Here is a 24676-nt window from a genome sequence, read left to right as displayed (position 1 = left end):
TAATTCCTACAATAAGAGGGTTATGCCTTTTAAAAGGGTTCAGGAAAGGCCAACTTTTACTAATAACAAATGAAAAAATGGTAAATGATGGCCAAAAAACTTGCACAGTTACTAATTCTGAAGTGTATTAAAGTATAAACAAAAGAGTTTTTTCCCCCTTTACAGGTATTATAGGTGAAAAAGGCAGGATATTCAGGACTGAGGGATGAAGGAATAGGTGGAGATCAATATTAGGCTTTTAGGAGAAGGTTTATGTTGCTACCATGAAAAAGAAGTAAAAGTAAAGAAAGAACATGTTCTATCATGCAAATAAAACACAGCTTGGCAGAATCAATAAGATTAGTGTTTTTAGATTATATCATCTGATATTCTTAACCATTAAATCATATTCCTCTTAATATTAATGTATGTACACATCCAACAGTACTGTGCTTCAAATGGAGCTGTTTATTATCTCTACTCGAAAAGTCCTCAAGCTAAAGAGGGCAATGGGGATACAAAGAAAGACAAGAACAGGGTTCTCACCCTCTCACTTCTTTTGCCTAAGAAACAGCAAGATGAACAAAGTTTAGCTATTAAAAACTCAAAATAATGTAATATATCCCATGGAGGGAAAAGAAGGATCATGGAGTATATTTGCAAAGTTCAAGCTATCAACAAAAGGTACCATTTTGTCAATGGGAGTCATCAAAATAGGAGCCCATTTGAAAACAGATCTTATTACTTGGTCTGATCTTGATGTGGGAAAATTTGGCTGTAAGTAAAACTGACCAAGGGACAGGTACCTTTCTGGATGAACCATGTACAATTTTTATAGGCTCTGCTAACTCTGGCGAGGGAGATCATGAATAAAACTTGTTCCCATCCACACTCCCGTATCTCCTCCCCCTTGGCACATCCCTACAATGGCTGTACCTCAGATCTTAAAATGGGCATTTTTATTTACAATATACAATTCCAACAATTTGGCCCACAGAAAAAAGAGAGAAGAACCACTCCCTCAACAAACGTTTCTCAAGTACTTATTATGTGCTAGGCACCTTTAAAGTGCTGGGGATACAAAGAAAGGCAAAAATAGGGTCTTAGCCCTCAAGAAGCCCACATTCTAGTGCTGGCAACAACATTCAAACTACTATGTACACACAAGAATTATGCAGAGCAAATGGAAGGAAACTGTTGGAGAGAGTCATGGATGGTGGAGAACCTGTAAAGGCTTCTTGTAGAAGGTTGACTTAAGGTGAGTCTTGAAGGAAGCCAAGAAAGCCAGGAAGCATTGACAAGAAAGAAAAACATTCCAGACATGGGGAAAACCCCAAAAGGCACGGAATCGGGGGATGGAGTGTTTTGTTCAAGGAACAGCAAGGAGGTCAGTGTCACTGGATTACAGAGTACAGGGAGGGGATTAAAGAAGACCAGAAAAGGAGGAAGGGGTCAGGTTGTGAAGGGCTTTAAAAATCAATTAGAGGGGCAGCTAGGTGGCGCAGTGGATAAAGCACCGGCCTTGGATTCAGGAGTACTCGAGTTCAAATCCGGCCTCAGACACTTAACTTACTAGCTGTGTGACCCTGGGCAAGTCACTTAACCCCCACTGCCCAGCAAAAAAAAAAAATCAAATAGAGGATTTTACATTTGATCCTGGAGGTAATGCTAGATTTTACTGAGTAGGGAGGTGACATGCTCAGACCTGCACTTTAGGAAGGTCACTTTGGCAGCTGAATGGAGAAAGGACTGAAGTAGGGAGAGATCTGAGGTAGGGAGACCAACAAGGAAGTTATTAGATGAGGTCCTATACCAGGGGGGCAGCTGTTAGAGGAGTGAATATGAAAGATGTTGTGAAGGTAGAAATTACAGGACTTGGCAACTGATTGGATATGTGGTGTGATGAGAGTGAGCAGCTGAGATTATGAGTTTGGCTTATTAGATATTGTCCTCAACAGTAATAGAAAAGTTTGGAAGGGAGAGTTTTGGGAGAAAGATAATGAGTTGTGTTTTGTATATGTTGAATTTGAGATGTCTACAGGGCATTCAATTGGAAATGTCCAATAAGCAATTAAGAGATATGTGATCAGAGGTTAGAGCTGGGTACATAGATCTGAGAATCAATCACACAGAGATGATAACTGAATCCATGGCCATTGATGAGATCACTAAGATAAACAGCATATAAGAACAAGGGAAGAGGACCTAGCACAGTCCTGAGGAAATCCTCACTTAGTAGGTATGACCTGGATGAAGATCCAGCAAAAGAAACTAAGAAGGAGTGCTAAGACAGGTAGGAGGAGAGCAAGGAGAGAGCAGTGTCATCAAAACCTATAGAGAAGAGAGTGTCAAGGAGAAGAGGGTGAATGATATTGTTAAACTGCACAGAGGTCAAGAAGAATGAGGACTGAGAAAAGGCCATTAGATTTGGTAATTAAGAGATAGTTGGTAACTTTGGAGAGCAGTTTCAGTTGAATGATGAGGATTAGAAGCTAGACATTAGAAGAGTGTGAGAGGAGAGTAGAGGTACTGATTTTTAAAAATTGCTGAGAGTCATGAATAGAGATGTTAAAACCCATGAAAATAACATTTAAGAAACATCCCTCATGTCTCTTTAATTTTAATTACCCTTGAGGGAGTTTTGAAGTGATAACAACCTTTGGCATACTGAAAAGGAAGGTTTTCAAAGGAACTTGTCTTAACTAAGACCAATATACTTAGGGTGTTTTAAATGGAAGTCAGGCCTGAAAGATTGTTTTCCATAAACTAAATGTTAAGACAAAATCTAAAAAGAAATTTCTTTATTAAGATTTTCCCCCAAGTCATTCATTAAACATTCAGTAATTCCTTATGAAGCCAAACAATTATTTTTCAATTTTTCATAGAAAGGGAAGAAACCCACATAACTAGGTAAAGTGTTACTCAATAGTTTTATAATTAGCAAAGAAAATACTCTAAAATATGGGTCTGAATTTAAATATTATTCATAACCAAAATATTGAGCCACATCTCTATACTTACCATCAATATTTTGCTCAATGATGTCTTTTTCCTTCTGAAATATTTCAATGAGACTGACATGAGAAATGCCAATGTCTTCACACTCAAGATCTTGTTCATCCTCTGGAGGATCACTTACCACGGTGAATCTGATACTAAGAAGAAAAAAGAAAAATCACCAAAAAGGGCAATTACTTTCAATCATTTGCAGTCAAAACTCTAGAATGATTTTAAATATGAAGATTCTAAGTCTCTAATTGCCACACTAAAAAGAATGTTACTTTCATATGGATGAGTTGTGATGCCAACTATTCCAATTTTATTGTGATACGCAATTCCTAAATGCATTGTCATATACCTTCCTAAGCTTTGTTGTGTTCATCTTTAGCAACTAGGGAAACTGGTAGGCAAATAAGATTGGTATGTTCAATACTTTACATATAATCCAGTAACATTATAGTTTTAAATGACATCTTTTTTAGCCTACAAAGATGAAAGTGAATCAGGGCTGTGTAAGTTAGTTCAGGATGCTCCGTAGAAATTCAATAGGCTTCAACATAACTTTAACTTAGTGCAATGCAATTTAACCAACTCCATGCAGTTCAAAAATGAATGGCTTATACACTCTTGGCATCATTCTGAATCACCCTAAATGAATGATGTACTCTTAGTCAACAACTATACAAGAAATATGTATTACTTCAGCAATCTTTTAACTTTCAATTATGGCATCCAAGTTTAATTTTACTTTTAAACACTTAACTGTAGTGCTCAGATGGAGCTGATTTGAATTAGTGGCTTGTACTGAAGCCAAACACACTTGGATTGACCAAATTATGGGAATCTACAATGAAGTCATCTTTTGATATGTCTTGGCAGCATAGTTTAAACCATGGGTATCTATAAATTTTACTATTTTCAAATTTTCAACAAGTATTACCTAAAATCAGAAACAATTGCAAAACACACAATCTAAGTCTCTGAGAAATGATACCTTAAAGAAATAAGCAAATTCTACCCAAACTCCTATAAGCATTAGTAAACAAGGCAAAGTTTAATTCTAAGCTAACTAGTTTACGATATACAACATTTAATTTCTTTCCTAAGAGACTAATTTTAGTTACCAACGAATGTTTATAGAAAAATTGGAGTCAAAACCATAATAAAGACTACTCCGTAATGTTACCCTTCCCCCTCTCCCCCTGCACCACCCCAGCGGGCCAACTTTGAAGGGTAGAGATTAAGATCTGCAGTGCATAAATCTAATATTTCTGCCTTAAAGTATAGCTATTAAAATACACATCCTTTTTTTGAAAGTAGATTTCAGGATAGAGTTTGTACTGAAATCCAGTGAAATATATTTCAAAATAAGTTTTTTTTTTTTTAAGTGAGGCAATTGGGATTAAGTGACTTGCCCAGGATCACACAGCTAGTAAGTGTTAAGTGTCTGAGGCCAGATTTGAACTCAGGTACTCCTAACTCCAGGGCCAGTGCTCTATCCACTGCACCATCTAGCTGCCCCCAAAATAAGTTTTTTTAAAGAACAGCATGGCCACTGTCAGATCACCAGAGTGAGAAATGGAATTAGTAACAATATATATGCTTGGAAGAGAGGAAATTAAAATAGGGAAATCTTAAAGCATACCTTGTACATGACAAAGAAAAAATATAGTGGTTATACCATAATAACAAAGATAAATTTTATACTCATATAGCACCAACTACCCCAAGAACTCTTACATAGCATTTTTTTTTTTGCAGGGCATTGGGGGTTAAGTGACTTGACAAGGCTCACACAGCTAGTAAGTTTCAAGTGTCTGAAGCCGGATTTGAATTCAGGTACTCCTGAATCCAGGGCTGGTGCTTTATCCACTGTGCCACCTAGCTGCCCCTCTTACATAGCATTTTAAAAATAATTAATTTCATCTTTTAATATATGAGAATTTTGACATATAGAGAGGGACAATAACCTCCAAAAGACCATGGAGATGATAAAATCTTAAAATGCAGTATTTCTGGCTTTGAGTCTTATAAACAGTGCTTCCTCTAAATGAAAAGTGATTTGAAATTTCAAATATAAAACTAGGAAAAGACAAGATTAATCTGAAAGGATTGAATATTAAAGGAATTTAGAAAAACTTATCTACAAAAGAATAGCATTTACATACATATACATTTACATTTTATTTTATTATTATTATTATTTTTTTGCAGGGCAGTGGGGGTTAAGTGACTTGCCCAGGGTCACACAGCTAGTAAGTGTCAAGTGTCTGAGGCTGGATTTGAACTCAGGTACTCCTGAATCCAGGGCCGGTGCTTTATCCACTGTGCCACCTAGCCGCCCCTACATTTACATTTTAACACAAAATACACACACACATCATTATCACCATCATCATCAAACTAGGTTCTAGTTATATGAAGAGATATTAAACTTCGCTCCCACCCTTTGAGGAAATAATAATTGAGTTACAGAAGCCGAAAATTCTTGTAAAGAGATGAGTAACAATACAAGGTATATGGGGCTATGACAAGTCTGAGTTTTTAGGTGGGAAAAGATAGACAGAGGGCTTCTTAAAGGAGCCCACCCTTGGACAGTAGAAGAGAGGGAGGGAAGGGATAAAGGATAGGAAGAGATAAATGAGAGTAAATAAATTATGGGGAGGAGAGGAAGGAAAAGAGAAATTAGATATGAGGGGTGGGATAGAAAGGAGAGTAGGTGAGAAGAAGGAATGGACTTTCCCTATATATGTCATCATATGAAGATAATAATTTAATGTGACTTTTTGGTTATTTTCACTAAACTTTTTTTTTTTTTGGCAGGGCAACGAGGGTTAAGTGACTTGCCCAGGGTCACTCAGCTAGTACGTGTCAAGTGTCTGAGGCCAGATTTGAACTCAGGTCCTCCTGAATCCAGGGCAGGTGCTCTGTCCACTGTGCCACCTAGCTGTCCCTGTCACTAAATTTTTTAAAGAAAATTAAAGTCTATTACATGCTATACAGTTTGTATTTTGCATTACACATATTATAGCAGATTAGTCATAAAATATTAAAAAGGAATTGAAGGAAAATATGTACAAATCAATTTCGGTACCATACATTTTGATAAACAAATATCAATTCCAATATTTAAAAAAAAAGCATTTGCATACCTGTGAATATAAGTTGGCACAGGATAAGCTCTGCCAATATAATTTATTAATTATAGTAGCAAGGTAGCCACTGTTCTGATTAGATATGTTTAAGTCTGACAGCTCAAGCTCCCCCCTGCCCCATTTAGTGAATTTATTTATTTAGATTAATAAACATTTTTATACATAATTTTGGGTTCTAATTTTTATCCCTCCTTCCCTCCCTCCCCTCCTCCTTCCCCGAGGCAGCAAGCAATTAGGTATGGGTTATACATGTATGATTATGTAAACCATTACCATATTTGTCATTTTGTACAAGAAAACTTGATTAAAAGAAAAAAAATGAAAGAAAGTGAAAAATAGCATGCTTCACTCTGTTCCATCAATATCAGTTCTTTCTTTGGAGGTGGATAGTATGTTTCATCAATAGTCCTTTGGGGATTGTCTTAGATCATTGAATTGCTGAGCATAGTCAAGTCATTCACAGTTCTTCATCAAACAATATTGCTTCCTCTGTACACAATGTTTTCTTGGTTCTGCTTGCTTCATTATAATCAGTTCATACATGTCTTTCCAGGCCTTTCTGAAGTCATCCTGCTTGTCATTCTTATAGCACAATAATATTAAATCACCATCATATACCACAATTTGCTTAGCCATTCCCCAATTGATGGGCATTCCTTTGATCTACAATTCTCAGCCATCACAAAAAGAGCTGCTATAAATAATTTTTGTACAAATATATCTTTTTCTCTTTTTGGGGATGTCTTTGGGATATAAACCTAGCAGTGGTGTTGCTAGATCAAAGCATATGCACGATTCTATTGCCTTTTGGACATAGTTCCAAATTGTTCTCCAGAATGGCTGAATCTTTTCACAACTCCACCAACAGTAGATTAGTGTCCCAGCTTTCCTACATCCCCTCCAACATCCAATATCTTCCTTTTTTGTTATATTTGCCACTTTGATAGGTGTGAGGTGATACCTCAGAACAACTCAGGCTTTTAAAGTTATCATTACTATAGACCAGGGCTTCTTAAACTTTTACCACTTGTGACCCTTTTTTTCTTTTGTCCAAGAAATTCTTATATAACCCCATGCATATAAGTTACATAAAATAGATATACATAACCTTTTACTGTTGCCAAATATGGGGTTGTGACCCATAATTTAAGAAGCCAGGCTAGGGGCAGCTAGGTGACATGGTGGATAGAGCAATGACCTTGGAGTCAGGAGGACCTGAGTTCAAATCCTACCTCAGACACTTAACATTTACTAGCTGTGTTACTTAACCCCAATTGCCTCACCAAAAAAAAAAAAAAAAGCAATTTTTTGGGGCAGCTAGGTGGCACAGTGGATAAAGCACCAGTTCTGGATTCAGGAGGACCTGAGTTCAAACCCAGCCTCAGACACCTGACACTTACTAGCTGTGTGTCCCTGGGCTTAACCCTCATTGCCCTGCCAAAAACAAAAAACAAAACAAAAAACTAATCCTCAGAATATATGGAACTTTAATGAATATACTAACTTCTAAATAGCTTAAAGAGGCCAAGTTGTTAATTTTAACAATTGTCTTTAGGCAGTGTTAGATTCAAATATAAATTTTTATCTTTATGAAAATATTGTCCACTGGGGAAGTTCAGTTTGAAACATCTTATCATCAAATGGTAAGAATAAAACACAGAACTAGCAACCCCTGGACCTAGCCCAAGTCTGCCTGAAGCTTGTTCTATGAACTCGAACAAGGCCCTTAGTTTTTATGTTAAAACATAACAAAACAGAATTGCTTGTGTCTCTGTGGGGGATTTGAAGAACTACTTAATAGTAATGTCTTCCCAGGACCTTTTTTTTTTTTTTTTAGTGAGGCAATTGGAGTTAAGTGACTTGCTCAGGGTCACACAGCTAGTAAGTGTTAGGTGTCTGAGGCCGGATTTGAACTCAGGTACTCCTGACTCCAGGAGGGCCGGTGCTCTATCCACTGTGCCACCTAGCTGCCCCCCAGGACCTTCTTAAAGGAATATGATGTGAAAGAATCATTACAATGGAGAGAGTTTGGAATGGAATAATAGAAAACAGTTAATGATGTTACAATGGAAACAGTTTTTACTACTCTGTCAAAAAAAATAGGTCTTTTGAGAAAAGAGAAGTTCAGGGCAAGGAAGAACCTGTTCTCTTTATAGTTTTTTTTTTTTATTGTGTCTCCCTATCTTGCCCAGACTGGAAGTACAGCTGCCATTCAGAGGCCGAATCCCACTATGTTTTGCACTGAAGTTCTGATGTGTTCTTTTTTTCCCACCTGGGCTGGTTTCACGTCTCCTAAGGCATCAGTCTGGTGGCTCTGTGCTCCCAGCAATCACAATATTGGTGCTGAATTCATTGCAGATACCTGATTGACTTTGACCCTACTGGACCTTGGAACTTCTGAACTGAAGTGAGACAACATTCTCAGCCTCCCTAGGAGCAGGGATTATAGGCAGGCATCACCCCACCTGGCTAAAAATTATTATAAAAAAAATTACCCTAGATGAAGAATGCTATTAATAATATGTATTAAAATTCCAAAAATAAAGTGAGCACAGATAGGAAGATAAATTCAACTGTGCTGTAGTGGGTCAGCCTAGAGCTCTGCCATTGGAACAAAGTATGGATCAGAGAGGACACAGATACAGCTAATATATAAACCAATATAAACCAATTTCTTTTGGTAAAATGATCAAATATTTATCCTTTTATTCTTCAGTGACTGGGCATCTGAGACTATGGAAGCATCAGAAGAAACAGTGGTGGTATAAAAATGGTAAAAAAAAAATCACTAGTTATAAAGGTATAAAACCTTAGAGATCCTTCATTACCCAGAGAAACAAGAGGATGCGAGATATTCCTCAGGTGGATTTTACCATTTCACTTTCTCAAAAAATGAAACTAAAGCATTAAAAGATGGTCTGCATACTTCAAGAACTAGGTAACTCTGAGACATCTTCTTCACTCAGAGGATGGTGCTCTTCTTACTGGGAAGCTCACTCGAAAACTCTAACCCTCAACAATCACCTCATGATCCTTAAGAAATGGGTAACTGTGCACAATAAGACACATTTTTGGATAAATCCAATATGGAAACTTGTTTTGCTTGACTGTGCATATATTTTTCTTACAAAGGGTTTGTTTTTCTTTTTTCTTTTCATTGTGGAGAGGGGAAAAAATACTTAATTGAAAAAAAAATGTGAACTGTCAGAAAAAATGGGGAACCATCAACTTCAGAAAGGCCTGGAAAGACATGTATGAACTGATTATAATGAAGCGAGCAGAACCAAGAAAACATTGTGTACAAAGAAAGCAATACTGTTTGATGAACCATCTTTCTTCTGATTACTGCTCCCTTAACTTGCCCTCCCTCTAATTACTGACCCCCTTTCTTAGTCCCTTCCCCTCCTATTTCCCTGCTGGGAAAGATAGATTTCTAGTCCTAACTGAGTGTGTGTGTGTATCTATCTATCTATCTATCTATCTATCTATCTATCTATCTATCTATCTATCTATCTATCTATCTATCTATCTATCTATCTATCTATTCTTTCCACTTTGAATCACTTCAGATGAGAATGAGGATCAAGCATTGCTGATCTCCCTGCCCCCATTTTCCCTTCTATTATAAAAACTCTTCCTTGTGAGCCTCTTTTATGTGAGATAATTTTCCCATTCTTTCGTTCCCTTTTCCCAGTACATCCCTTTCTCAGTCTTTCATTTTACTTTTGAGATCATCCCAACAGAATTACACCAATGCACTCTAAAGTAGACTCCTAATTTTCCTAATGATGATAAAGTTCTTGGGGGTTTACATCTATCATCTTCCCATTTGGGAATATATGCAGTTTAACCTTGTTAATTTTCTCATGATTTTTCACTCATATTTACCTTTTTATGTCTCTCTAAAGTCCTGTGTTTAAACATCAAATTTTCTATTCAGCTCTGGTATTTTCATCAGGAATAGGCTGAAAGTACTCTGTTTCATTAATTTTTTTTTTTTTTGTCCTGCAGTATTATACTCAGTTTTGCTAGCTAGATTATTCTTGCCGGTAATCTTAGCTCTTTTGCCTTCTGGAATATCACATTCCAAGCCCTCTGCTTCTTTACAGTGGTAGTTGTTGTACCTTGTTATTCTTTTTTTTTTTTTTTTTTTTGCAGGGCAATGGGGATTAAGTGACTTGCCCAGGGTCACACAGCTAGTAAGTGTCAAATGTCTGAGGCCGGATTTGAACTCAGGTACTCCTGAATCCAGGGCCGGTGCTTTATCCACTGCGCCACCTAGCTGCCCCCGTACCTTGTTATTCTGACTGTGGTTTCATGGCATTTGAATTTTTTCTTGTAAGTTTCTTGCAACATTTTCTCCTTGGGAATTTTCATTTTGGGATCTCTTTCAGAAGGTTATAAGTAGATGTTTCCAGTTTTTATTTTGCTTTCTGCTTCTAAGATATAAGGGCAGTTTTCCTTTATAATATCTTAAAATAGATTGTCTAGGTTCTTTTTGAGATTATGGCTTTCAGGTAGTCCAGTAGTATTGAAATTAACTCTCCTCAATCTATTTTTCAGGTGAGTTGTTTTTCCCTATGAGATAGTTCATATTGTCTTCTATTTTTTCACTCCTTTGGCTTTGTTTTATTGTTTCTTGTCTCATGGAGTCATTAGCTTCCATTTGACCAATTCTAATTTTTAGGGAATTATTTTCTTCATTGAGGTTTTGTACTTCTTTTACCATTTGGCCAATTCTGATTTTTAAGGAGTTATTTTCTTGAAAAATTTTTTGTGCCTTATTTACCAAGCTATTAATTCTCTTCATATTTTTTTTGTATTGCTCTCATTTCTTCTCCCTATTTTTCCTCTACTGTTATTTGATTAAAAAAAAAAATTTCCCCCCACTTGTTTTCATCTCTCTCACACTGTTTTAGCCCTTCTAGGAATTTCTGTTGGGCTTGTGTCTAATTTGCATTTTTCTTCAAGGCTCTGCTTGTAGATGATGTCATGTCATTATCTTCTTTCAAGTTTGTCTTGAACTTCTCTGCCACCATAGCAGGTTTTTATCGTCAGCTTTTCTTCTTCTTCTTTTTTGCTCATTTTTCCCATATTATTTCTTGACTTGGGATTTTGTGGTAGAGTTGGTTTGTGTGTGTGTGTGTGTGTGTGTGTGTGTGTGAGAGAGAGCGAGAGCGAGAGCGAGAGCGAGAGCGAGAGAGAGAGAGAGAGAGAGAGAGAGAGAGAGAGAGAGAGAGCGAGAGTGAGCAAGCGCTGAGTTTGAGGCTTTTTAGCCCAATTGTTTTCAATGTTAGCATTTTCAGTGCTTCCAAGGTGGGGTGTTATAGGGAGATTGCCTTCTAGGTCTGAGGTTTGGTCTTTATCCAGGTGAGACCCCTGTTCCCTCATGACCACAACTCCTCTCTGTTCTGGAAGTGGGACTGGGAACTAGGGTTCCTGCTTCCTTGTGACTGCAAACACTCCTCTCCATGCTGGAACTGTGATACAAAACTGGGTAATAGGCAATGGAGTTGCTAGATGGCACCTGGTCCTACATCCAGTGCTAGCACAGGGTTCCTCTAGAATCTCTTTCTGACCAGGTGTTCAATCCTCTTACTATCTCTGGGCAGTGACAGCACCTGGTACTAAAGATACTGCTGCCACTGCTTCCTAGGCCCACAGCTGGTTCATACCCTCTGTGCTCCTGGCCAGCCCCAACACCAGATCCACAGATTTCTCCTTCTGACTTCCTAAGTCTTCCTGAGCTGGGAAAATGTATCAATTTGACCTTTTATTGGTTATGCTGCTTTAGAATTCAATTTGACATGCTATTTTAAAGTTGTTTAGAGAGGAATGTTGGGAAAGTTCAGCTAGAATACTCCCTTTATTTACTCTGCCACCTTGGTTCTGCTTCTCCATCAGCCATTTTTGAGGAAGCAACACACAAGAGACATGCCTTTCCTCTAAAACTACTTTATATATATTTGTTTTATTCACTTTATACAGCATATATTTATATATGTATTTGTTATCTTTAAAATTAGAATGTAAACTCCATGTGAGAAGCTTCATTCATTATACTTGTATTCCCAGCACCTTGCACAGTTCCTGACACAAATTGTGTCCTTGCTAAATACTGGTTGTTTGAGTTATCGATGCCTCTACTATCAGTAGGGCTCAACAGTTAACAAAAAAGGGAACAGTGACAAGATTGTATATCTTCATCCCTGGGCAGTCAAAGCTGGAAAAGGTGGTCTTAATTAAATCCATACTGATTTAGGGGCAGCATTCATTTAATCAAGGATTCCAGCTCCACATATTTTAGCCCTCATATAACTGAACAAAAATTTATTAAGTGCTTGTATGTGCTTGCAAAGATGATAAGACATGGCCCCTGTCCTCAAGGAGCTTATGTAAGATGTATACTCAAAAAACGATAGAACAAAATAGAATTTAAGCGTAAAACTCCACTAACGAAAACAGTAAAAATATTACTTGTTCAAATCAGATTATGTTCAAAAGGGCATTCCATTGAACCCAAACTAGGGAGTTTTTAATTTTAGTTAGAAAGTTTGCTCTTCCCTAAAACAGGCAAAAGAGATTTTATAACCTTGTTAAATAAGGTTAGAAGATAAACGCTTCAAGTACTTCAATAACATTATGGAATGAGAACACATATTATCACCAAAAATAAATAAATGATGATTGGAAGATAAAAATTACTGGGCATTATAATGGACACAAATGATAGCAGAGCCTACAAATATGCATGTACATTCTTATGTTGACATTTATATTAGCAACCTAAAGTAAATGAATAACTCTAAAGGTACCTTCCGTTAGGCATCTCTGGTCTTTGTAATATAGTCTTTAAAGACTCTCTTCTTGCTTGGTTGGTTTCTTTATCCACATATAACACTACAAGAGAAAAAAAAAAACCTGCAATCAAAAACCACTCAGGGATACATGTTAATATTTGGCCATTTCTGTATTTTTATAAATATTTATTTTTAAAGAGACACATGATAAAAGCAAGTTGTACGCTGTTATAGTATACTTGGAAAAAGAAAGCAGCTCTGGAAACCAGAATCAAATCTGAATAGTCATGTGATCTAATGTCATGTCACTGGCAGGTTTATGTGCACACTGTCAGAAAAGATACAAGCAACATCTAAGTGTGCCACATTGCTGTCATTGCCTGTTAATGGCACTGGCAGTCATGGTGGTAAAAGCCAGCGGCCTTTATTGCTTTGTATTTGAGGGGATTTACTGCATTTTCTTGCGCCCAAGAAGCGAGTGATAATGATAATGTATGGCAGAGTGCTTGTCTTTTCTGACAGGCTCAGTAATTTAATCCTCCTCTCCTGCCACAACATGCAATAACAGAGGCATCTAGTGCACTAGGTTGAGGAAATCCAAGGCCTGACGTTTACTGCGGGTGGGAGTGAGGGGAGGAACAACAACAAAAAAGGGTTGGGGGAGGGGAGCAAAAGAAGATTTTTTTTTTTTTTTTTTAGTATTTAGGCATTTGTCTTTTGTTTTTAAAATAAATGCCTAGCATAAATAAGGCCAGAGTAGATCCCAGTAAAGAATCCAAACTTAAATCAAGATGATTAAGATGGATAAATTACTTTATTAATCCTTATCCATGAATAATTTGGAAAAACCAAATAAAAAGTGCTATTTGTTGAGTTTTTGAACCTTATAATGTTTTCACCTTAGTTTAGGGTTCATTTCCCCCAGATAACTTTTGGTGTGTGTCTTAGCCTTTAAAGACATTTTTCTGACATCATTTTAGAAGAAAAGGCTTCCCTACAACCAAAGATATCAAATCAAAGATTTTTCCTGATCAAAGTGAACAGTCTGAGATACCAGGATAATTCTAAAGGCAGATCTCTTGTTTTCTATTAGAAGAAAGTATACTTCATTACTGAGAACATTTTTTTCCTATGCAATATAATTCTGATTCCAAATTGTGCTGCTATCCATCAGCTTCATGGTTCATGGAAGAAGTAAATGGCAATCACTTAAATTATCCTAGATAACCAAATAGCCTCAGTAGTAAGTAAACAGCTTGTTTTTATGATAGAGGAAGTCATATATCTCCATGAATAAATGTGAAAGGCAGAATAACAACCAGAAAGCTATTTTTACTAAAACATTTTGAGAAAGTTATAATACCTCAGCAAGGATGAACTACAAAAGTGTAAATAGCCTTACAAAAATTGTATCCCTAAATTAATACCTAATATAGCCTGATAGGCCTGAGCTGCCAAACTCCAAATTCTGCTTAGCATCTCTGAGTAAATAAAAATCACTACAGAATTGGGATTTATTATATCAGTGATATCAGGATACCTATAGCCTATAATTCTGGCTTATCTGTTGTTTCTGAGTTATCCCAGCCACTTCCTTTGACTACATTCATCTTAGTTTTTTGATTTCTAAAATGGGGATAATATAAAAAAGGACCAATTTTAGCATGTTACAAAAAAGAATAGCTATTAAGAATGAACAATAACCAATACCTATGCTTTCAAAGTATTTTATAAATATAAGTACAGAATTTTAATAGTTGATTATGCTATCTTTAAACATGCTCTGGACATTCTTTCTTTCTTTTTTTTTTTTTTTTTTGCGGGGCAATGGAGGTTAAGTGACTTGCCCAGGGTCACACAGCTAGTAAGTGTCAAGTGTCTGAGGCCGGATTTGAACTCAGGTACTCCTGAATCCAGGGACGGTGCTTTATCCACTGCACCACCTAGTCGCCCCCTGGACATTATTTCTTAAAGGTTATCACATCAAATACTAACTTTCTATTCTAGTCTTACTGATTCAGGAAATGGTTGGACAATAAGCTTTGAAGACTCCAAGGTGCTATCATTTTTCTAGGTCCTGATAATCATCCATGCAGTTTAAGGACAAAGATTAGACCAGTAGTAAGAAGTTAATAAATGTAAAAATCTACATAAAATTTAAATAAAATTTTGCCAGTCAGTCATTACCTAGGGCAGACTAGTCAATGTAAGTCAGTCTTCTTCTTTACTTACTTCTTTACAATAGACCAAGAAAAATTCATTTATTTTTTCAACAAATATTTCCTTTGGCTTTAAGTCCAGACTTTCTTTGACTTTCATAAATATTAGCAAACTCTCTTAGAAAATGGATGGTAATATCAGCTCTGGGATATTTTAATTCCTTCTAACTGAAATGCAAAAGGTAGCTGTCTGGCACTTCTCATACACTTTCATAAATCACTATCAATTGGACCGGATGTCCCATTAACAATTCCAACTTAGGAAAAAAAAAAAAAGAATTCCAACTCAGGCTCATAGTTCTGACAATTATAATTCACTTATACTCATGGCCTACTTCCTTTGATCCAATTACTTAGATCCTGCTGTATTAGTTGAAAGTAATTACTTGTATCCAACTTTGGAGATGATCAAATGACTTTCCAAATTAGTTCTCTTTAGATTAAAAGTTGACATAGCTCCCCTTCTTTCTCCCACCTCTATACTACATGCTGTGTAACTATTCTACTTATCTGAATTTTGTATAGGCTCAGTAACTAGATAATAGTTCTTATGTTATTTCACACTGGGAGAAGTAGGTCACATATACTCTTGTCTTTATTAGGTCATGACCCTATCCTCAAGCTTTTTAATTTTTAATTCAACAAATTCCACAAAAAAGTATTGTGTTTCCTGTACATGAAGTATTATACTAGAAGTTGGTAACTGTAATATGCAGACAAATATAACTCATAATGTTACACAAGTGGCCTAGTTAGAAAGGAAAAAATCAAAATGTTGAGTGAGCTCCAAAGAGGAAGGTTGTTACTTGAGTGGGGTCAGGGAAGTGTTCTTTGAGGAGGTGGTATCTAAGTTGGCTTTTTAAAAAAAAGTTTTTTTTGTCACTGTAACTCATTCTTTATTTTCCAACTTGCCAAACTTCCAGAATAACATTCTCCTTTAACATAAAGTTTGCATGAATAAGTTGGCTTTTAAAGGACATGTGTGATGGGGGTAGAGCCGAGATGGGGGATAAGAGGCCAAATACAACCAATCTTTCCCAACATTTCCCTCCAAACAACTATGAAATAAAATTGAATTTTGGAGTGGCACAGCCAACAAAAGGTCAGAGTGAGACGTTTTCCCAGCTTAAGATAACTTAGGAGGTTGGCAGGAGAGGGCTGTGACACTGAAGTGGGCAGTGGCCTGGAGCTCTTGAAGCAGCAACACCATCAGTGAGCCTTGGAGGTGGCTGTAACAGTGGCAGCAGAAGCTTTAGGAGCCCTCAGCCCAGAGACAGGTGGTTGGACAATTCATCAGAAATAGATTATAGGGGATGCTTTACTGGCAGTGGGCACAGCTGGTGCTGACTGGCAATTTTATTGATGATATGCAGTTCTGGGTTACAGTTCTAGGATGGAGAGGTGTGCTCATGGTTGGTCACAAAGAGCAGGGGCCTTGGTCACGGTGCCAGGGCAGAGAGGAAAAATAGTCCTTTTGGCTACAGGAGAACAGGGGACTGGGTCACAGTTCCAGGCCAAAGAAGGGCACTAGCACTTGTGTCTCCAGGGAAGCTGGGGCCCTTCTTGGGTAAAGACTATTGCCCAGACCAGGAGAGCAGTGACCACACCTCTCCTTGGATTACACCACCTTGGAAGCACCAAAAATGTGCAGATCCCAGAACTAGCTCTGAAAATAGCAATAAGAGAAAGTCTAAAGCTTGGGACAGTGTTTCCTCGCCCTAAGATGAGCAGAGTCTGTCTTTAACATAAAGTCAAATGTCTAGAAATAGGCTGGAAGAATAAGCAAATGACAAAAAAAAAAAGAGCTAGACCATAAAAAAGATATGATGTTGGCAGGAAAGACCAAGATACAACCTAGGAAGACAACAATGTGAAAATAGCTACAAAACCTCAAATGTTAATTGGACCAATTCCACCAAGAATTCCTGGAAGAACTAAAAAAAAGATAAGAGTAGTAGAGTAATTTTTCACAATCCTTTTAGAAACAACCATTGCAAACAATGTCACTGCAAAGTTAAGTAGAGACTAGCTTAGGGCAATACCAGTGGTTTCAAGGGTCACAGAGGAAGTAAAGAAAGACAAACACAGGGCCTACAAATGGTTCTGTTCTATTTTGTTGGTTTAAAGAGAGGAAAGAAAAGGATTACACTAGGGAAGAAATGAAGAAAAAAGTAGAGGAACTTGCTATTTCTCATAATTGGAATACATGTTAAGAAGAGCATGTAAAGGTGAAGAGAAGGAAATAAGCACTTATAGAGGGCCAACTATGTGCCAAGCACTGTGTACTTTTAAAAAAACTAAACATTTTTATTTTTAAAAAAAAAGTAGTAGAGGAAAAATTGGGAAAAGAAATTAGAGTGATGGAAGAAAATTATGAAAAGAGAATTAATAGCTTGGTAAAAGAGGTACAAAAAATAGTGAAGAAACATCAAAGGAAACAGAATTGGCCAAATGGTAAAAGAGGTACAAAAGTTTACTGAAGAAAATAATTCCTTAAAAATTAGAATCGGGCAAATGATACTCCATGATACTTCAAGAAATAGTAAGACAAGTCAAAACAATGAAAATATAGAAGAAAATATGAAATATCTTATTGGAAAAACAACTGACCTAGAAAACAGATCAAGGAGAAATAATTTAAGAATTATTTAACTGTCTAAAAGACATGAACAAAAAAAGAACCTAGACATCATCTTTCAGGAAATTGTCAAGGAAAACTGCCCTGATATTTTGGAGAGAGTAGAAGAGACACTGAAAACATCTACTGATTACTTCCTGAAAGACATCCCAAAGTAAAAACTCCCAGGATATTACAGCCAAATTCCAGAGCTCCCAGGTCAAGGAGAAAATATTGCAAGTAGCCGGAAAGAAACAATTCAAATACTGTGCAGTTACTTTCAGGATAACATGAGATTTAGCAGATTCCACATGTGATGTTTAAAATCTAAATGTGTGGTCGCCTTAAATTAGAAGCACGAATCTTCTATTAAAGCATACCAGGTATTCATATGGAGTTCAGAAAGTTAAGAAAAGGCCTATCTAGCCTACAGTTCTAGCCTGGTCTGGTTCTTCCTCAAGTCCTCCACCATGAGCCTGCTTCAACCAGGAACTCCTTCAAACTGAGTGTGGAAGCTTTTTATAGGTCTAGAGCAGAGGTGGTCCTTACACACTGCTTCAAGCTGATTGGTAGGTGTCATCCAAATCCATTGGTTCACTGGACTTGAAGGTAGTCTTGAGTTGAGTTCAAAGTCCTTAGATTCTGAGAACAATACCTTCTTTTTATTTGGGGGGGGGTGAGGCAATTGGGGGTTAAGTGACTTGCCCAAGGTCACACAGCTGGTAAGTGTCAAGTGTCTGAGGCTGGATTTGAACTCAGGTCTTCCTGACTCCAGGGCCTGTGCTCTATCCACTGTGCCACCTAGCTGCCCCCTGAGAACAATACCTTTTTTTTTTTTTGGTGAGGCAATTGGGGTTAAGTGACTTGCCTAGAGTCACACAGCTAGTAAGTGTTAAGTGTCTGAGGCCAGATCCGAACTCAGGTCCTCCTGACTCCAGGGCTGGTGCTCTATCCACTGTGCAATCTAGCTGCCCCAAAAATACCTTCTTAAGGGCTAGCCAGGTGTGCTTACAATCTAATTAACTTGAAGTAGGCTAATCAGCAAAGTCTATAACTCTCACTTAATTCAATCAGTTTAGATTAATCTCCAGGTGGGGCCTTTGAGTATCTGCCAAATCCCATTATTTTCTCACACACATTAAAGAAGCAGAGGGCTTGGAATATGCTATTCCAGAAGGCAAAGGAGCTAGGATTACAAGTAAGAATAATTTATCCAGTAAAACTGAGTATAACCTGTCAGGGGGAAAAATGAACATATAATGAAACAGAAGACTTTTGAATATTCTTAATGAACAGACCAGAGCTGAACAGAAAAATTGACATTCAAACAGAAAACTCAAGAGAAGCATAAAAAGGTAAACATGAAAGAATAGTTATAAAGGACTCAATAAAGTTAAACTGATTTGATATATGTAACTTTTAAGAACTTTATCATTATTAGGGCAGTTAGAAGCAGTCAACATAGAATTAGGGCACTGGTGTGAGTTGCTTATATTAGGATACTCTTACAAAAAAAAATGAAAGGGTGAGAAAGATGAATGCTCTGGGAGAAGGGGGAAAAGAGAGGTAGAATGGGGTAAACTATCTCACATAAAAGAAGCATGCAAGGAAGACCTTTATAGTGGAGCGGAAAATTGATGAGGTTAGCAGGAAATATTTAAACCTCACTCTCATAGAAACTGGTTCAAAGAGTGAAGTGTGTACACACACACACACACACACACACACACACACACATATATATACAATGAGACATGTACATATATACATACACATCGATATCTATACACATTCAGGTGGGTATAGAACTCTATCTTAGTAGGGAAATAGGAGGGGGAGAAGATAAAAGTGGGGAAGATAAAAGGGAGGAAGACTAAGGGAGGCTGAAGCAAGGTGGTCAGAAGCAAAATAGATATTTCAGGAGGGACAGGATAAAAAGAGAGAAGGACAAACAAGAAAATAAGAGGGAGGGAAATTAAAAGTTAGTAATAATAACTGAATATAAATGGGATGAACTCACTCATAAAATGGAAGCAGACTGGGGCAGCTAGGTGGCACAGTGGATAGAGCACTGGCCCTTGGAGTCAGGAGGACCTGAGTTCAAATCCAGCCTCAGACACTTACCACTTTTTACTAGCTTGTGTGACCCTGGGCAAGTCACTTAACCCCAATTGCCTCACTAAAAAAAAAAAAAAGAAAAAGAAAATGGAAGCAGACAGCAGAATGGATTAGAAAACAGAATATAATATGTTGTTTATAAAAGACACACTTGAAACAGAAAGATACACAGAGTTAAATAAGAAGATGGAGCAGAATTCATTAGGCTTCAGCTAAAGTAAAAAAGGCAGGGGTAGCAATCATGATCTAAGACAAAACAAAAGTAAAAATAGACCTAATTAAAAGAGATAATGAAAAAATCTGCATTTTGATAAAAGGTATCACAGACAATGAAGTCATATAAAAAATTTTACAGCAAATTTCTCTAATAAAGCCCTCATTTCAAAAATATATAGGGAACTGAATTGAACTTATAAAATAAGAGCCATTCTCCAATTGATAATCATGGATGTGAACAAGTAGATTTCAGAAGAAGAATTCAAAGCTATTTATAGCATATTTATAATTATATGAAAAAATGCTCTAAATCATTATTGACTGGAAAGTTGCAAATTAAAACAATTTTAAAGTACCACTTCATACCTATCAGAAATGAAAAAAGCTGGAAGAGATGAAGGAAAATAGGCACATTAATGAACTATTGTGGAGATATGAACTGGTCCAACCATTCTCGAGAACAATTTGGAACTATACCCAAAGAGTTATAAAACTGTGTATACCCTTTGATCCAGTAATACCACTACTAGGTCAATATCTCAAAGATCATAAAAAATGGAAAAGGACCTGCATGTACAAAAATATTTATAGCAGCTCTTTTTGTGGTATCAAAGAATTGGAAGTTGAGAGGATGCCCATAAGTTGAGGAATGGCTGAAGTAGTTGTAGCATGATTGTGATGGAGTTCTACTATGCTATAAGAAATGAAGAGGGAGATGGTTTCAGAAAAGCATGGGAAGACCTATATAGGAACTGATGCGAAGTGAACTGAGAACACAAGATCATTATACATGGTAACAGCAATATTTTAATGATGATCAACTGGGAAAGACTTAGCTACTCTGATCAATACAATGATCCAAGAAAGTTAGAAAGGATTCATGATGAAAAATGCTATCAGCCTCTAGAGAAAGAATTAGGAACTCACAGTACAAATTGAAGTATAGTTTTTTCACTATTTTTTTTGCATTTTTGGTGCAATATGGTTAATACAAAAATATGTTTTTCATGATTTCACATGGGTGGAGGAGGGGTGGGAGAGAGGGAGAGAATTTGTTACTCAAATTCTAAAAACAGTAAATTTCTAAAAAAAAAAAATGACAAAAATGACAAAAAGGTAAAGGATACCTAAGAAATTCAACAGGTCAACATGGGAATGAGGACATTCTAGATAGGAGCTTCTAACCTTGTGTGTGTGTATCCTCTGGCAGTTTGTTGAAGCCTATGAACTACTCCTCAGATACATTTCTCTCTCTCCTGCCCCCCCCCCGCCCCCCGCAGAGGGAACAGTGTGAACAAAGTCACAGAGAAACCTTTCTGCCTTTCCTGTCCTGATCTACTTACGCCAGCCCCTTTGTTCCATGAACTGGCCATTCTCACTGGCTTTCACACAAACCTAGGATGCTCTCCCTCCTCATTTCTGTCTCTAGGCTTCCTTGGATTCCTTTAAGTCCCAACTAATGTCCCATCTTCTATAGGAAGCCTTTCCCAATTTCCCTTCTGTTGATTATTTCCAAATTATCTTGTATATAGCTTTTCATGTTGTATCCCATAAAAGACAGTGAGCTCCCTGAGAGCAGATATTATCTTTTGCCTTTCTTTGTATCTCCAGCATTTATCAAAATGCCTGGCACATGGTAGGCACTTAATAAATATTTACTGACGGACTGACATCTGAGTGTAGGATGTGTTTGGAAAAGAATAGGCCAACATGGAGTGTGCAGAGTGGAATAATGTGGTATAAGGATGCAAATGGAGGATTATGCTTATAGGGCATCTCTAGAGACTCTGGCATATTAGGCAAAGGTGTTTATATTATGCAGTAGGCAACAGGGAGCCACATTGGATGCAGAGACATTTCAAAAGGAAAACAAACAAATAAACCTCATAAGACCATGACTTAAAAAGACTAGTGTAGTAAATGACAGGGAAAATCTTCCAGAAGTTAAACCATTTACAATACAGACTACATTGTGCTAAATTTTTACATATATTTCAAAAGCATGCTTCCAAAAAACTGCAAAAATCCCTTGACAAACATTGCATGTAGGTTATTTGTCTATGATGTTACAAGTTTCTCTGATTTTTGCAGAATGATTTAACCCAGTATGTACAGTACTCTCCTGGGGGCACAACAGTGATATAGACCCACTAAAAATCATATTCTAGTGCCTCATTATGACATGAAGATGACCGTGCCAGTGACTTCAGTGCTACTCAATAAGCATTTATTCATTACTATGTGCCACTGTGCTAATAAGAATGGCAAACTCCAATAGTTTCTTAAGATACAGAAGGTCTTTGAGTAGGGGATCCAGAAATGGATGTTGTCAGTTGTTTCAGGATCAACCTTGAGTCTTGGGAAGGCTAATGCTATGATTTCAATGATGTTTGCAATGATTTCAAAGAAAGTGTTGGATTTTTTGAGTCACTTTCAACTCATGAAATTATTGCACATGTGCAATAAATGACATGTTATATATGTGTGTTAAATGACATTTTACATATACATAAGAAACTGTCTTCTTAATAAGGCATGGGGTGTTGCAGTAGAGGGAGTATTCATACTGATAAAACCAAAATACAGAAAACATATATCATGTACATGAACTTTTGGCTAAAGTTGTGAAATCATAAAATGCCATTTAAGATAATTTTATTATCAGGGTTCAGACAACCTTAAATCATAGGCAATTTAATAAACAACATATAACACATATGAGAAATGACTTACTATGTATATATGATAAATAACACATTTTATAATATTACACAATGACACACTGCATATTATAATTTATGAAATAAGTCAATATGGGAATATTTATGAATATTTATGAATGGGAGTATTTGTGAAAAATACCTTCCCTATAATATTCTTTTCTGTTATTCTAACACTATATCCCAGACTTCTACCATTATTAACTCTGAACTTGTATATCTTCTTCATCTACATAGTTTAACTTCAATTTGTCCAAATGATCAATTGTTGAGTCCTTGGTGTGCAAGGTTTCAGATCTATATAAGTTTTATAAAAACTTAGAAGATTTCATTAATCTTTTTTTTACTCCTACCACTGTCAATTCCCTAGAAGGTTTATATTCAGTCAAGATAACATCCTTTAGACCTGCTATCATTAATCTTATTTCTAAACCAGTTTCTTGCCTTCTCAGCACTCTCAGAGCAATATCTTCAAGACCAATGAAATATAAATGTTTTGTCCTTGCTACCAATGTCTATCAACTGAATCCAACCTTTGTGGGTTTTTTTTGTTTGTTTGTTTTTACTGATAGTGTCTAGTCCTGAGAACATATACTTTTTTTGTAGATAAAACTGGTACCACCAAATTTTAATGTACCTAAGGTCCTGGCCTTAGCATGCAATTCATTTTGTATAGATAAAAGTAATAATGCTTATTCTATTTCTGGTGGAGAATAAAACACTGCCAGATTCATTTAATCTTTCCATTGGCAAGGTGTTCATACAACAGAGTTTTTGTTATTGGTTCTCCTTTAAATGTGCCATTTATATAAAAAAATCATCCAAGGGATAAATTACATTTATTATAGTTTAATGCAATTTGAAAAATGTAAGGCTACATTAAATTGACCCTGCAATTGAAGTAACAAATGCCAAGGGCACAGTAAATCATCACAGTGATTAGTCTGATTGTTGGTTATTAACTAAAGATTAAAAGATTCTTCTTGCATCAGAAAAGACATAAATATAACATTTTAAAATTAAAATTTTCATAATGCCACATCGCTTTGGTAATAAATAAAATCTTCAATAAGGAGGTATTTCCTAAAATTAACATTTTCTCACATTTCCTGAAGCTTTTATCATTTGAATTTCCCCCCAGATTTTATTTAGGAGACTATTACTAAGCTTCTAAGATCAAAGTACATTTCTTTATTTTTCTTCTCAGGTAAATCTCATTTTTATTAAAGAAAATATTCAATTAACCTTGAATAGTCTATATAGTCGAATCTAATTAGGTGTGAATTGGGGATGGAGTAAAGCTATAGTAAACACTCTCTACTGATTTCATTACTAACATATTATTGGCTTTCTTCCTGACATCAAATACCTGATTCATTAAGAATAAGCAACTACTCTTACAACACCAATTAGATGACCAAGTATCTTGAAAAAGCAAGCATATAAGAGAATAAAGTAACCACATGGGAATGATCTAAAATGTGGGACACCGAAGCACTCATGACAGAAACATTTCCAGAAAAGATCTGCTTGGCTACTGCAAATTTAAGAACCTTTACATATTTTAATAGTGATTGAATAATCTAGAAAGCCGCATGGTTATTTTTCAACTGGCAGTCAACCCAAAAGAAATTAAATACAAATCTGCTACCATTTCAACCAAGTAGTTTATTATTAACTTGCAAAAATGACAAAGGAAAAAATTCTTTGCCTTCTTTCTTAGATTTGTTAAAATTTTTCCTCATAATAATTAGTTAATTTCAAGTAGTATTTTGTTATAAAACCACTATGCAGATGTGGAGCTTTGGCATTTGATGAAACTTAGATTTTGTAAACAATTATGGGAAAGCAA

General features: G+C 36.4%; 1 protein-coding gene across 4 annotated transcripts in view; it reads right to left on the bottom strand.

Annotated features, from left to right (window-relative positions):
• Positions 1–24676, bottom strand: part of RPGRIP1L (RPGRIP1 like) — a 131618-nt gene that overhangs the window by 3851 nt on the left and 103091 nt on the right. For all 4 annotated transcript variants that reach the window (XM_043988469.1, XM_043988472.1, XM_043988468.1 and 1 more), the window contains 2 exons: positions 12950–13034; positions 3001–3134 (listed from right to left, as the gene is read on the bottom strand). In XM_043988469.1, the coding sequence (XP_043844404.1) occupies positions 3001–3134; positions 12950–13034 (219 nt within the window). The remainder of the gene's footprint in view (positions 1–3000; positions 3135–12949; positions 13035–24676) is intronic.

Source organism: Dromiciops gliroides, chromosome 2 (assembly GCF_019393635.1).
Source record: "Dromiciops gliroides isolate mDroGli1 chromosome 2, mDroGli1.pri, whole genome shotgun sequence".
Taxonomy (NCBI): Eukaryota; Metazoa; Chordata; class Mammalia; order Microbiotheria; family Microbiotheriidae; genus Dromiciops; species Dromiciops gliroides.
Note: the sequence above shows the minus strand (reverse complement) of the source record. Positions and strands in the feature narration are given on the sequence as shown.